Source organism: Scyliorhinus canicula, chromosome 12 (genome assembly GCF_902713615.1).
Source record: "Scyliorhinus canicula chromosome 12, sScyCan1.1, whole genome shotgun sequence".
Taxonomy (NCBI): Eukaryota; Metazoa; Chordata; class Chondrichthyes; order Carcharhiniformes; family Scyliorhinidae; genus Scyliorhinus; species Scyliorhinus canicula.
Window position 1 is genome coordinate 3,647,990 of NC_052157.1, and position 14,064 is coordinate 3,662,053.

General features: G+C 46.6%; 1 protein-coding gene across 4 annotated transcripts in view; it reads right to left on the reverse strand.

Moving 5' to 3' along the window:
* Window positions 1-14,064, reverse strand: part of LOC119974200 (lactase-like protein) — a 75,993-nt gene that overhangs the window by 28,037 nt on the left and 33,892 nt on the right. For all 4 annotated transcript variants that reach the window (XM_038812925.1, XM_038812923.1, XM_038812926.1 and 1 more), the window contains exons 7-9: window positions 3,397-3,492; window positions 1,844-1,898; window positions 70-231 (exon numbers count right to left, since the gene is read on the reverse strand). In XM_038812925.1, coding sequence (XP_038668853.1) covers window positions 70-231; window positions 1,844-1,898; window positions 3,397-3,492 — 313 coding nt within the window. The remainder of the gene's footprint in view (window positions 1-69; window positions 232-1,843; window positions 1,899-3,396; window positions 3,493-14,064) is intronic.

Sequence of the window (14,064 nt, forward strand, 5' to 3'; positions counted from 1 at the left end):
TTTGTGCTTTTGGGTCTCATTATCCCAGGTTATTTTGTTATGTTGTGGATGTGTAGAATTTACACTTACCAATGCAATCTTTCATAACTTGAGGGTAGTCCCCACTGAAAATAGGGTTGGCAAACCAGCCTAGATAAAACTGGATGTATCGCTCCGCAGCCTCGATATCCTTTTGGCTTGTAATGTCGACTGGCTCTCCCCATTCACTTGTGATAGAGATTCCCACCAATCCTTTCATTAAAAGAATATTTAACAAGTTATTAACCACACAAATGATATCTCACTGAGAATATGCATGAAATGAAATGAAATGAAAATGAAAATCGCTTATTGTCACGAGTAGGCTTCAATCAAGTTACTGTGAAAAGCCCCTAGTCGCCACATTCCGGCGCCTGTCTGGGGAGGCTGGTTTAGCAAAATGGGCTAAACAGCTGGCTTGTAATGCAGAACAAGGCCAGCAGCGCGGGTTCAATTCCCGTACCAGCCTCTCCGAAGACGCGCCAGAATGTGGCAACTAGGGGATTTTCACAGTAACTTCATTGAAGCCTACTTGTGACAATAAACGATTATTATTATTATTATTATGTGTGACTGATACATCTCTGCAAAGCAGCACAAAACTTCACAGGAGGAGGCTATTTGGCCCCTCATACTGGCTCTTTGCAAGAGTTTTCCAATTAGTCCCAGTCCCCTTCGCCTTGCATGTTACCTTTTCAAGTATTAATACAATTCCCTTTTAAAAGTTACGATTGAATGTGCCGTCTAGCTTTAACTTGCTGCTTAACACTATTCTCAAATTCCTTCCTTTTGCCAAATTGCCTTAAATCGCTGTTGTCTACTTACTGACCCGTTTACCAACAGAAGCAGCTCCTTCCTATTTAATCTATCTAAATCCTGCACAATTCTGAACACCACTTGTAAAACTCTCCTTAACCTTCTTTGCTCCAGGAAGAACAACCTCAATTTCTACTGTTGCTCCACGGGGCTGAAGTCCCTCACCTGATCTAAGTGAAATAAGACAGGTTGGGGCTGAATGGCCATCATAGATACATCCAATCCATAATGTTATACTTGTACAGCACGCAATATATTCATTTAAAAAAAAATAAATGTAGAATACCCAATTCTTTTTTCCCAATTATGGGGCAATTTAGCGTGGCCAATTTACCTACCCTGCACATCTTTGGGTTGTGGGGGTGAAACCCACGCAGACATGGCGAGAATGTGCAAACTCCACACAAACAGTGACCCGGGGCCAGGATCGACCCCGGGTCCTCAGCACCATGAGGTAGCAGCGCTAACCACTGTGTCACTGTGCCGCCCCATATTAATTTATATTTATACACAACCCACCTTTACCTGTTGATGCGCAATCAATGAACACAGAAACGAAGGAGTAGTCCGAATCGAAGGCTTTAATCTACAAGAAGTGTGCCCAGCAGCAGGAGTACAGAAATGACCTGGCTGCTGGGAGACACGGGTTCGTATACTCCGCCTCGTAGGCGGAGCTACCTTCCTCTCGACCAATGTGAAGACAACACTTGGGCCAATGGGCAGCGAGCCTTCTGCACCAATGGCAGCTCACACTCCCAGGTACCGTAATACCTCTAGTCATACTACCACACCTGTAAACAGTGATAATTCCGTGGAATCTGCCACGTCCACCTATCACTCAAATTCCATTAACACCAATTGAAGCTGATGAAATATCTCCCCCTGTAAACCCTGCTAATCTTTACAGCAGAAACTCTAGTCAAACTAGCCAATGTATATGACCCCAATTGGGTGATAAATGTTTGCATTTGGTTTGATTCTGTTCAGTCTTAATGGATAGCTCGGATACCTTTTTGGTGATTCCGCCAGAGTCTGTCATAGGTGTGCCAAGCCTTTGCGTGAGCCTGTGAAGCAGAAGACGGCAGCGTTAATGGGATGATGTTGTGTTCGCCTTTTCCTCCCACACAGTCTCTTTTGAATGTCTCAGCTCTCACCCCCACCTTAATGAGCTCTGCCAAAACATCTACATCACAAAGGTTTACATGTAAGCTTGACTCTGTGGTAACACTTGAAACTCAAGAGTTAGAACAGGGGTGGGCAAACTACGGCCCGCGGGCCGCATGCAGCCCGACAAAGGTTTTTATGCGGCCCGCCAATGAGGTGCCCGGAATCATAACCGGCATTTTTGAAAAGCCGCCGGGGAAAAGCCGCTGAAGTAAATGCGCTTATTCAATAAGCGCATTTACTTCAGCGGCTTTTCCCCGGCGGCTTTTCAAAAATGTCGGTTATGATTCCGGGCACCTCATTGGCGGGCCACATAAAAACGCGCGTAGTTGGGTGGATGAGTGGGGCTGTCTCATTGGTCGGTTTAGTTGGGTGTGCGACCAATAGGAGTCCAGGTTACAAACAATAAGCCTTATTATTGTTTGTAACCTGGACTCCTATTGGTCGCACACCCAACTAAACCGACCAATAAGGCAGCCCCACTCATCCACCCCACTACGAGCGTTTTTATCGTTGACTCGGCTGGGCTGTGCTTCTGTCAGTGTTAAGGATCAGCACAAGCAACTTGACACCTGATTTCAACAAACTGGTAAATTACTGCAGTCAGATGCATCATTCTCATTGACATTGTTCTGTTACTTACTGAGTTACTTTGTTTTTCAAATAAATGTGCTTTTGTTTCTTTAAAGACCTTTTATTTTGGCTATTTAAAATATGAATTATTTTACTTAATATACTATGCGGCCCTTTAAAATTGTGAATTTCTGAATGTGGCCCTCGCACGGAAAAGTTTGCCCACCCCTGAGTTAGAACGTTGTGGGTTTGAGCCACTCTACAGAAACTTGAGTCACAAAACCCACACATTTGAATGAGCACCCATGTCCACTCCCTCTCCAATACCCGTAACCCACCTAACCTAACCCGCACATCCCTGGACACTAAGGACCAATCCATCTAACCTGCACATCTTTGCACTGTGGGAGGAAACCGCAGCACCCGGAGGAAACCCACGCAGATATAGGGAGAACGTGCAGACTTTGTACAGTCACCTGAGGCCAGAATTGAACTGGGGTCCCTGGCGCTGTGGGGCAGCAGTGCTAACCACTGTGCCAACATGCCATCCCGTTTACTCGAGCAAAAGATCCCATGAACAAGAACAGGGGTGTTTTCCTTGTACCTTGGCCAATATTTATCCCTCAACCACAACCAAAAACATATTATCTTACATCTGTTGTAACTTGCTGTGCCGAAATTGTCTGAACATTTGCCTACATAACAATAATGATATACTTCATTGGCTGTTCCCCAAGAGTATGAAAGGTTCTGTACAGCAGCACGTTCTTCTGTATTTCAATGTGTTGTACATTTTATGATATTGAGAAAAGGGAGGGCACTCACCTTAATGATGTTGTGCGCTGCCCTGTAAGCTCCGACTCCTTTCAGCCTTAATCCTGGAGCGTGCTCTCCCAACTCATAGCCCTCCACAGCTGTGGACTACAATACAAAATGCAACATGTTATCAAAAGAAGTCAGTTCACACATATCTCCATTACTGATACTGACCTATGAAAGCTCTTCTGAGGTGAGATCATACAAAGATACAAATTAGGAGCAGGATAAGGCCACTCGGCCCCTCGAGCCTGCTTGGCCTTTCAAGAAGATCATTGCTGATCTGACTGAATACTCACTGAGTTCTCCATGTTAAAGTTTCCAAACACACACTTCCCAATCTCACTTCTGCCAGTCTGTTGTTGGAAGGGGTAAGTGGAAATCAGGGAAAATAAAATAGGAATCCTCGACTGCTTTCAGCTAATGCATATCTCTTACCAGCAAGTCAAGGATATCATTAACAGGACATCTTTTTTTTATTCGTTCATGGGACGTGGGGGTCGCAGGCTGTGCCAGCATCTATTGCCCATTCCTAATTGTCCCTGAGGGGGCAGTTAGAGTCAACCACATTGCTCTGGGTCTGGAGTCACATGTAGGTCAGACCAGGTAAGGACGGCAGATTTCCTTCCCTAAAGGACATTAGTGAACCAGATGGGTTTTTAAGACAATTGACAATGGTCACCATTAGACTTCTAATTCCAGATTTTTATAGATTTCACAAATCAGCACAAAACAGCCGGTGATCCCCCGTCTGGTGGGGGGGGGGGGGGGGGGGGGGCTAGCAGGCACGCAGCATGGAGCACCTGGCTCTAGCTGCCGATGCGGCCGGAGAATTGCCGGCTCCGTGGTCGCGCATGCGCACGGCGGCGTGGAACATGGCGGACCCGGCCTGCCAAAGACTGCCCCCCACCTTTGGCCAGGCTTGTCACTCCCGTACCACCCCCCAGCAGTGCCCCCAGCCCCTGCCAAAGCCCCCACTGCCTGCGGAGCATCAGGAATGGCCTCAGGTGACGTCCTGAGGCCGTCCATGCGGCCTGCGGTGTACTCCTGGAGTTTGCCGTTTTGGATACCACTTCACAAAAGTGGTGCCGCCCCGATTTCGGCGCCAACGTGGATTTTCTGACCAATCGCCGAGCACGACTTTGGCGTCGGAGACCGGAGAATCCCACCCCACATGTCCAGATCTACTCCGGATGATCCCAGGTTCGCTGTTCTGACTCTCAATTTTGTGAGAGGAAACTGTCTGACTGCTCAAATCGAGCCAGGAAGCAGTGAGTTAGGATGTCTGTGTGCTGTGTTAGGAAGCAGTGAGTTAGGATGTCTGCTGTGTTAGGAAGCAGTGAGTTAGGATGTCTGTCTGCTGTGTTAGGAAGCAGTGAGTTAGGATGTATCTCTGCTGTGTTAGGAAGCAGTGAGTTAGGATGTCTGTGTGCTGTGTTAGGAAGCAGTGAGTTAGGATGTCTGCTGTGTTAGGAAGCAGTGAGTTAGGATGTCTGCTGTGTTAGGAAGCAGTGAGTTAGGATGTCTGTCTGCTGTGTTAGGAAGCAGTGAGTTAGGATGTATCTCTGCTGTGTTAGGAAGCAGTGAGTTAGGATGTATCTCTGCTGTGTTAGGAAGCAGTGAGTTAGGATGTCTGTGTGCTGTGTTAGGAAGCAGTGAGTTAGGATGTATCTCTGCTGTGTTAGGAAGCAGTGAGTTAGGATGTCTGCCTGCTGTGTTAGGAAGCAGTGAGTTAGGATGCCTGCTGTGTTAGGAAGCAGTGAGTTAGGATGTATCTCTGCTGTGTTAGGAAGCAGTGAGTTAGGATGTCTGTGTGCTGTGTTAGGAAGCAATGAGTTAGGATGTCTGTCTGCTGTGTTAGGAAGCAGTGAGTTAGGATGTCTGCTGTGTTAGGAAGCAGTGAGTTAGGATGTCTGTGTGCTGTGTTAGGAAGCAGTGAGTTAGGATGTCTGTCTGCTGTGTTAGGAAGCAGTGAGTTAGGATGTCTGCTGTGTTAGGAAGCAGTGAGTTAGGATGTCTGTCTGCTGTGTTAGGAAGCAGTGAGTTAGGATGTCTGTGTGCTGTGTTAGGAAGCAGTGAGTTAGGATGTATCTCTGCTGTGTTAGGAAGCAGTGAGTTAGGATGTCTGCTGTGTTAGGAAGCAGTGAGTTAGGATGTCTGTCTGCTGTGTTAGGAAGCAGTGAGTTAGGATGTCTGCTGTGTTAGGAAGCAGTGAGTTAGGATGTCTGCCTGCTGTGTTAGGAAGCAGTGAGTTAGGATGTATCTCTGCTGTGTTAGGAAGCAGTGAGTTAGGATGTCTGTCTGCTGTGTTAGGAAGCAGTGAGTTAGGATGTCTGCCTGCTGTGTTAGGAAGCAGTGAGTTAGGATGTCTGTGTGCTGTGTTAGGAAGCAGTGAGTTAGGATGTCTGTGTGCTGTGTTAGGAAGCAGTGAGTTAGGATGTATCTCTGCTGTGTTAGGAAGCAGTGAGTTAGGATGTCTGCCTGCTGTGTTAGGAAGCAGTGAGTTAGGATGTCTGTGTGCTGTGTTAGGAAGCAGTGAGTTAGGATGTATCTCTGCTGTGTTAGGAAGCAGTGAGTTAGGATGTCTGCTGTGTTAGGAAGCAGTGAGTTAGGATGTCTGTCTGCTGTGTTAGGAAGCAGTGAGTTAGGATGTCTGCTGTGTTAGGAAGCAGTGAGTTAGGATGTCTGCCTGCTGTGTTAGGAAGCAGTGAGTTAGGATGTATCTCTGCTGTGTTAGGAAGCAGTGAGTTAGGATGTCTGTCTGCTGTGTTAGGAAGCAGTGAGTTAGGATGTATCTCTGCTGTGTTAGGAAGCAGTGAGTTAGGATGTCTGTCTGCTGTGTTAGGAAGCAGTGAGTTAGGATGTCTGCCTGCTGTGTTAGGAAGCAGTGAGTTAGGATGTCTGCTGTGTTAGGAAGCAGTGAGTTAGGATGTCTGTGTGCTGTGTTAGGAAGCAGTGAGTTAGGATGTCTGTCTGCTGTGTTAGGAAGCAGTGAGTTAGGATGTCTGTGTGCTGTGTTAGGAAGCAGTGAGTTAGGATGTCTGTGTGCTGTGTTAGGAAGCAGTGAGTTAGGATGTATCTCTGCTGTGTTAGGAAGCAGTGAGTTAGGATGTCTGCCTGCTGTGTTAGGAAGCAGTGAGTTAGGATGTCTGTGTGCTGTGTTAGGAAGCAGTGATTTAGGATGTCTGTCTGCTGTGTTAGGAAGCAGTGAGTTAGGATGTATCTCTGCTGTGTTAGGAAGCAGTGAGTTAGGATGTCTGTCTGCTGTGTTAGGAAGCAGTGAGTTAGGATGTATATCTGCTGTGTTAGGAAGCAGTGAGTTAGGATGTCTGCCTGCTGTGTTAGGAAGCAGTGAGTTAGGATGTCTGTGTGCTGTGTTAGGAAGCAGTGAGTTAGGATGTCTGCCTGCTGTGTTAGGAAGCAGTGAGTTAGGATGTCTGTGTGCTGTGTTAGGAAGCAGTGAGTTAGGATGTCTGTGTGCTGTGTTAGGAAGCAGTGATTTAGGATGTCTGTCTGCTGTGTTAGGAAGCAGTGAGTTAGGATGTATCTCTGCTGTGTTAGGAAGCAGTGAGTTAGGATGTATCTCTGCTGTGTTAGGAAGCAGTGAGTTAGGATGTCTGTCTGCTGTGTTAGGAAGCAGTGAGTTAGGATGTCTGTGTGCTGTGTTAGGAAGCAGTGATTTAGGATGTCTGTCTGCTGTGTTAGGAAGCAGTGAGTTAGGATGTATCTCTGCTGTGTTAGGAAGCAGTGAGTTAGGATGTCTGTCTGCTGTGTTAGGAAGCAGTGAGTTAGGATGTATATCTGCTGTGTTAGGAAGCAGTGAGTTAGGATGTCTGCCTGCTGTGTTAGGAAGCAGTGAGTTAGGATGTCTGTGTGCTGTGTTAGGAAGCAGTGAGTTAGGATGTCTGCCTGCTGTGTTAGGAAGCAGTGAGTTAGGATGTCTGTGTGCTGTGTTAGGAAGCAGTGAGTTAGGATGTCTGTGTGCTGTGTTAGGAAGCAGTGAGTTAGGATGTCTGTCTGCTGTGTTAGGAAGCAGTGAGTTAGGATGTATATCTGCTGTGTTAGGAAGCAGTGAGTTAGGATGTCTGCCTGCTGTGTTAGGAAGCAGTGAGTTAGGATGTCTGTGTGCTGTGTTAGGAAGCAGTGAGTTAGGATGTCTCTGTGCTGTGTTAGGAAGCAGTGAGTTAGGATGTATCTCTGCTGTGTTAGGAAGCAGTGAGTTAGGATGTCTGTCTGCTGTGTTAGGAAGCAGTGAGTTAGGATGTATCTCTGCTGTGTTAGGAAGCAGTGAGTTAGGATGTCTGTCTGCTGTGTTAGGAAGCAGTGAGTTAGGATGTATCTCTGCTGTGTTAGGAAGCAGTGAGTTAGGATGTATCTCTGCTGTGTTAGGAAGCAGTGAGTTAGGATGTATCTCTGCTGTGTTAGGAAGCAGTGAGTTAGGATGTATCTCTGCTGTGTTAGGAAGCAGTGAGTTAGGATGTATATCTGCTGTGTTAGGAAGCAGTGAGTTAGGATGTATCTCTGCTGTGTTAGGAAGCAGTGAGTTAGGATGTCTGCCTGCTGTTTTAGGAAGCAGTGAGTTAGGATGTCTGTGTGCTGTGTTAGGAAGCAGTGAGTTAGGATGTATCTCTGCTGTGTTAGGAAGCAGTGAGTTAGGATGTCTGTGTGCTGTGTTAGGAAGCAGTGAGTTAGGATGTCTCTCTGCTGTGTTAGGAAGCAGTGAGTTAGGATGTCTGTGTGCTGTGTTAGGAAGCAGTGAGTTAGGATGTCTGCCTGCTGTTTTAGGAAGCAGTGAGTTAGGATGTCTGTGTGCTGTGTTAGGAAGCAGTGAGTTAGGATGTATCTCTGCTGTGTTAGGAAGCAGTGAGTTAGGATGTCTGTCTGCTGTGTCAGGAAGCAGTGAGTTAGGATGTCTGCTGTGTTAGGAAGCAGTGAGTTAGGATGTCTGTGTGCTGTGTTAGGAAGCAGTGAGTTAGGATGTCTGTGTGCTGTGTTAGGAAGCAGTGAGTTAGGATGTCTGTCTGCTGTGTTAGGAAGCAGTGAGTTAGGATGTCTGTGTGCTGTGTTAGGAAGCAGTGAGTTAGGATGTATCTCTGCTGTGTTAGGAAGCAGTGAGTTAGGATGTCTGTCTGCTGTGTTAGGAAGCAGTGAGTTAGGATGTCTGCTGTGTCAGGAAGCAGTGAGTTAGGATGTCTGCTGTGTTAGGAAGCAGTGAGTTAGGATGTATCTCTGCTGTGTTAGGAAGCAGTGAGTTAGGATGTATCTCTGCTGTGTCAGGAAGCAGTGAGTTAGGATGTCTGCTGTGTTAGGAAGCAGTGAGTTAGGATGTCTGTGTGCTGTGTTAGGAAGCAGTGAGTTAGGATGTATCTCTGCTGTGTTAGGAAGCAGTGAGTTAGGATGTCTGTGTGCTGTGTTAGGAAGCAGTGAGTTAGGATGTCTGCTGTGTTAGGAAGCAGTGAGTTAGGATGTATCTCTGCTGTGTTAGGAAGCAGTGAGTTAGGATGTCTGTCTGCTGTGTTAGGAAGCAGTGAGTTAGGATGTATCTCTGCTGTGTTAGGAAGCAGTGAGTTAGGATGTCTGTGTGCTGTGTTAGGAAGCAGTGAGTTAGGATGTATATCTGCTGTGTTAGGAAGCAGTGAGTTAGGATGTATCTCTGCTGTGTTAGGAAGCAGTGAGTTAGGATGTCTGTCTGCTGTGTTAGGAAGCAGTGAGTTAGGATGTATCTCTGCTGTGTTAGGAAGCAGTGAGTTAGGATGTATATCTGCTGTGTTAGGAAGCAGTGAGTTAGGATGTCTGTCTGCTGTGTTAGGAAGCAGTGAGTTAGGATGTATCTCTGCTGTGTTAGGAAGCAGTGAGTTAGGATGTCTGTGTGCTGTGTTAGGAAGCAGTGAGTTAGGATGTCTGTCTGCTGTGTTAGGAAGCAGTGAGTTAGGATGCCTGCTGTGTTAGGAAGCAGTGAGTTAGGATGTCTGTCTGCTGTGTTAGGAAGCAGTGAGTTAGGATGTCTGCTGTGTTAGGAAGCAGTGAGTTAGGATGTCTGTCTGCTGTGTTAGGAAGCAGTGAGTTAGGATGTCTGTGTGCTGTGTTAGGAAGCAGTGAGTTAGGATGTCTGCTGTGTTAAGAAGCAGTGAGTTAGGATGTCTGTCTGCTATGTTAGGAAGCAGTGAGTTAGGATGTATATCTGCTGTGTTAGGAAGCAGTGAGTTAGGATGTCTGTCTGCTGTGTTAGGAAGCAGTGAGTTAGGATGTCTGTCTGCTGTGTTAGGAAGCAGTGAGTTAGGATGCCTGCTGTGTTAGGAAGCAGTGAGTTAGGATGTATCTCTGCTGTGTTAGGAAGCAGTGAGTTAGGATGTCTGTGTGCTGTGTTAGGAAGCAGTGAGTTAGGATGTCTGTGTGCTGTGTTAGGAAGCAGTGAGTTAGGATGTCTGTGTGCTGTGTTAGGAAGCAGTGAGTTAGGATGTCTGCTGTGTTAGGAAGCAGTGAGTTAGGATGTCTGCTGTGTTAGGAAGCAGTGAGTTAGGATGTCTGCTGTGTTAGGAAGCAGTGAGTTAGGATGTCTGCTGTGTTAGGAAGCAGTGAGTTAGGATGTATCTCTGCTGTGTTAGGAAGCAGTGAGTTAGGATGTATCTCTGCTGTGTTAGGAAGCAGTGAGTTAGGATGTATCTCTGCTGTGTTAGGAAGCAGTGAGTTAGGATGTATATCTGCTGTGTTAGGAAGCAGTGAGTTAGGATGTCTGCCTGCTGTGTTAGGAAGCAGTGAGTTAGGATGTCTCTCTGCTGTGTTAGGAAGCAGTGAGTTAGGATGTCTGTGTGCTGTGTTAGGAAGCAGTGAGTTAGGATGTCTGTGTGCTGTGTTAGGAAGCAGTGAGTTAGGATGTCTGTGTGCTGTGTTAGGAAGCAGTGAGTTAGGATGTATCTCTGCTGTGTTAGGAAGCAGTGAGTTAGGATGTATCTCTGCTGTGTTAGGAAGCAGTGAGTTAGGATGTCTGTCTGCTGTGTTAGGAAGCAGTGAGTTAGGATGTATCTCTGCTGTGTTAGGAAGCAGTGAGTTAGGATGTCTGTCTGCTGTGTTAGGAAGCAGTGAGTTAGGATGTCTGTCTGCTGTGTTAGGAAGCAGTGAGTTAGGATGTCTGCAGTGTTAGGAAGCAGTGAGTTAGGATGTCTGTCTGCTGTGTTAGGAAGCAGTGAGTTAGGATGTCTGTCTGCTGTGTTAGGAAGCAGTGAGTTAGGATGTCTGTGTGCTGTGTTAGGAAGCAGTGAGTTAGGATGTCTGCTGTGTTAGGAAGCAGTGAGTTAGGATGTATCTCTGCTGTGTTAGGAAGCAGTGAGTTAGGATGTCTGCTGTGTTAGGAAGCAGTGAGTTAGGATGTCTGTGTGCTGTGTTAGGAAGCAGTGAGTTAGGATGTCTGTGTGCTGTGTTAGGAAGCAGTGAGTTAGGATGTCTGTGTGCTGTGTTAGGAAGCAGTGAGTTAGGATGTCTCTCTGCTGTGTTAGGAAGCAGTGAGTTAGGATGTCTGCCTGCTGTGTTAGGAAGCAGTGAGTTAGGATGTCTGTCTGCTGTGTTAGGAAGCAGTGAGTTAGGATGTATCTCTGCTGTGTTAGGAAGCAGTGAGTTAGGATGTCTGCTGTGTTAGGAAGCAGTGAGTTAGGATGTCTGCTGTGTTAGGAAGCAGTGAGTTAGGATGTATCTCTGCTGTGTTAGGAAGCAGTGAGTTAGGATGTATCTCTGCTGTGTTAGGAAGCAGTGAGTTAGGATGTATCTCTGCTGTGTTAGGAAGCAGTGAGTTAGGATGTATATCTGCTGTGTTAGGAAGCAGTGAGTTAGGATGTCTGTGTGCTGTGTTAGGAAGCAGTGAGTTAGGATGTCTCTCTGCTGTGTTAGGAAGCAGTGAGTTAGGATGTCTGTGTGCTGTGTTAGGAAGCAGTGAGTTAGGATGTCTGTGTGCTGTGTTAGGAAGCAGTGAGTTAGGATGTCTGTGTGCTGTGTTAGGAAGCAGTGAGTTAGGATGTATCTCTGCTGTGTTAGGAAGCAGTGAGTTAGGATGTATCTCTGCTGTGTTAGGAAGCAGTGAGTTAGGATGTCTGTCTGCTGTGTTAGGAAGCAGTGAGTTAGGATGTATCTCTGCTGTGTTAGGAAGCAGTGAGTTAGGATGTCTGTGTGCTGTGTTAGGAAGCAGTGAGTTAGGATGTCTGTGTGCTGTGTTAGGAAGCAGTGAGTTAGGATGTCTGTCTGCTGTGTTAGGAAGCAGTGAGTTAGGATGCCTGCTGTGTTAGGAAGCAGTGAGTTAGGGTGTCTGTCTGCTGTGTTAGGAAGCAGTGAGTTAGGATGTCTGTCTGCTGTGTTAGGAAGCAGTGAGTTAGGATGTCTGTGTGCTGTGTTAGGAAGCAGTGAGTTAGGATGTCTGCTGTGTTAGGAAGCAGTGAGTTAGGATGTATCTCTGCTGTGTTAGGAAGCAGTGAGTTAGGATGTCTGCTGTGTTAGGAAGCAGTGAGTTAGGATGTCTGTGTGCTGTGTTAGGAAGCAGTGAGTTAGGATGTCTGTGTGCTGTGTTAGGAAGCAGTGAGTTAGGATGTCTGTGTGCTGTGTTAGGAAGCAGTGAGTTAGGATGTCTCTCTGCTGTGTTAGGAAGCAGTGAGTTAGGATGTCTGCCTGCTGTGTTAGGAAGCAGTGAGTTAGGATGTCTGTCTGCTGTGTTAGGAAGCAGTGAGTTAGGATGTATCTCTGCTGTGTTAGGAAGCAGTGAGTTAGGATGTCTGTGTGCTGTGTTAGGAAGCAGTGAGTTAGGATGTCTGTCTGCTGTGTTAGGAAGCAGTGAGTTAGGATGTATCTCTGCTGTGTTAGGAAGCAGTGAGTTAGGATGTATCTCTGCTGTGTTAGGAAGCAGTGAGTTAGGATGTATCTCTGCTGTGTTAGGAAGCAGTGAGTTAGGATGTATCTCTGCTGTGTTAGGAAGCAGTGAGTTAGGATGTATATCTGCTGTGTTAGGAAGCAGTGAGTTAGGATGTATCTCTGCTGTGTTAGGAAGCAGTGAGTTAGGATGTCTGTGTGCTGTGTTAGGAAGCAGTGAGTTAGGATGTATCTCTGCTGTGTTAGGAAGCAGTGAGTTAGGATGTCTGTGTGCTGTGTTAGGAAGCAGTGAGTTAGGATGTCTCTCTGCTGTGTTAGGAAGCAGTGAGTTAGGATGTCTGTGTGCTGTGTTAGGAAGCAGTGAGTTAGGATGTCTGCCTGCTGTTTTAGGAAGCAGTGAGTTAGGATGTCTGTGTGCTGTGTTAGGAAGCAGTGAGTTAGGATGTATCTCTGCTGTGTTAGGAAGCAGTGAGTTAGGATGTCTGTCTGCTGTGTCAGGAAGCAGTGAGTTAGGATGTCTGCTGTGTTAGGAAGCAGTGAGTTAGGATGTCTGTGTGCTGTGTTAGGAAGCAGTGAGTTAGGATGTCTGTCTGCTGTGTTAGGAAGCAGTGAGTTAGGATGTCTGTCTGCTGTGTTAGGAAGCAGTGAGTTAGGATGTCTGTGTGCTGTGTTAGGAAGCAGTGAGTTAGGATGTATCTCTGCTGTGTTAGGAAGCAGTGAGTTAGGATGTCTGTCTGCTGTGTTAGGAAGCAGTGAGTTAGGATGTCTGCTGTGTCAGGAAGCAGTGAGTTAGGATGTCTGCTGTGTTAGGAAGCAGTGAGTTAGGATGTATCTCTGCTGTGTTAGGAAGCAGTGAGTTAGGATGTATCTCTGCTGTGTCAGGAAGCAGTGAGTTAGGATGTCTGCTGTGTTAGGAAGCAGTGAGTTAGGATGTCTGTGTGCTGTGTTAGGAAGCAGTGAGTTAGGATGTCTGCTGTGTTAGGAAGCAGTGAGTTAGGATGTCTGTCTGCTGTGTTAGGAAGCAGTGAGTTAGGATGTCTGTGTGCTGTGTTAGGAAGCAGTGAGTTAGGATGTCTGCTGTGTTAGGAAGCAGTGAGTTAGGATGTATCTCTGCTGTGTTAGGAAGCAGTGAGTTAGGATGTCTGTGTGCTGTGTTAGGAAGCAGTGAGTTAGGATGTCTGTCTGCTGTGTTAGGAAGCAGTGAGTTAGGATGTATCTCTGCTGTGTTAGGAAGCAGTGAGTTAGGATGTCTGTGTGCTGTGTTAGGAAGCAGTGAGTTAGGATGTATATCTGCTGTGTTAGGAAGCAGTGAGTTAGGATGTATCTCTGCTGTGTTAGGAAGCAGTGAGTTAGGATGTCTGTCTGCTGTGTTAGGAAGCAGTGAGTTAGGATGTATCTCTGCTGTGTTAGGAAGCAGTGAGTTAGGATGCCTGCTGTGTTAGGAAGCAGTGAGTTAGGATGTATCTCTGCTGTGTTAGGAAGCAGTGAGTTAGGATGTCTGTCTGCTGTGTTAGGAAGCAGTGAGTTAGGATGTATATCTGCTGTGTTAGGAAGCAGTGAGTTAGGATGTATATCTGCTGTGTTAGGAAGCAGTGAGTTAGGATGTCTCTCTGCTGTGTTAGGAAGCAGTGAGTTAGGATGTCTGCTGTGTTAGGAAGCAGTGAGTTAGGATGTCTGTCTGCTGTGTTAGGAAGCAGTGAGTTAGGATGTCTGTGTGCTGTGTTAGGAAGCAGTGAGTTAGGATGTCTGTCTGCTGTGTTAGGAAGCAGTGAGTTAGGATGTATCTCTGCTGTGTTAGGAAGCAGTGAGTTAGGATGTCTGTCTGCTGTG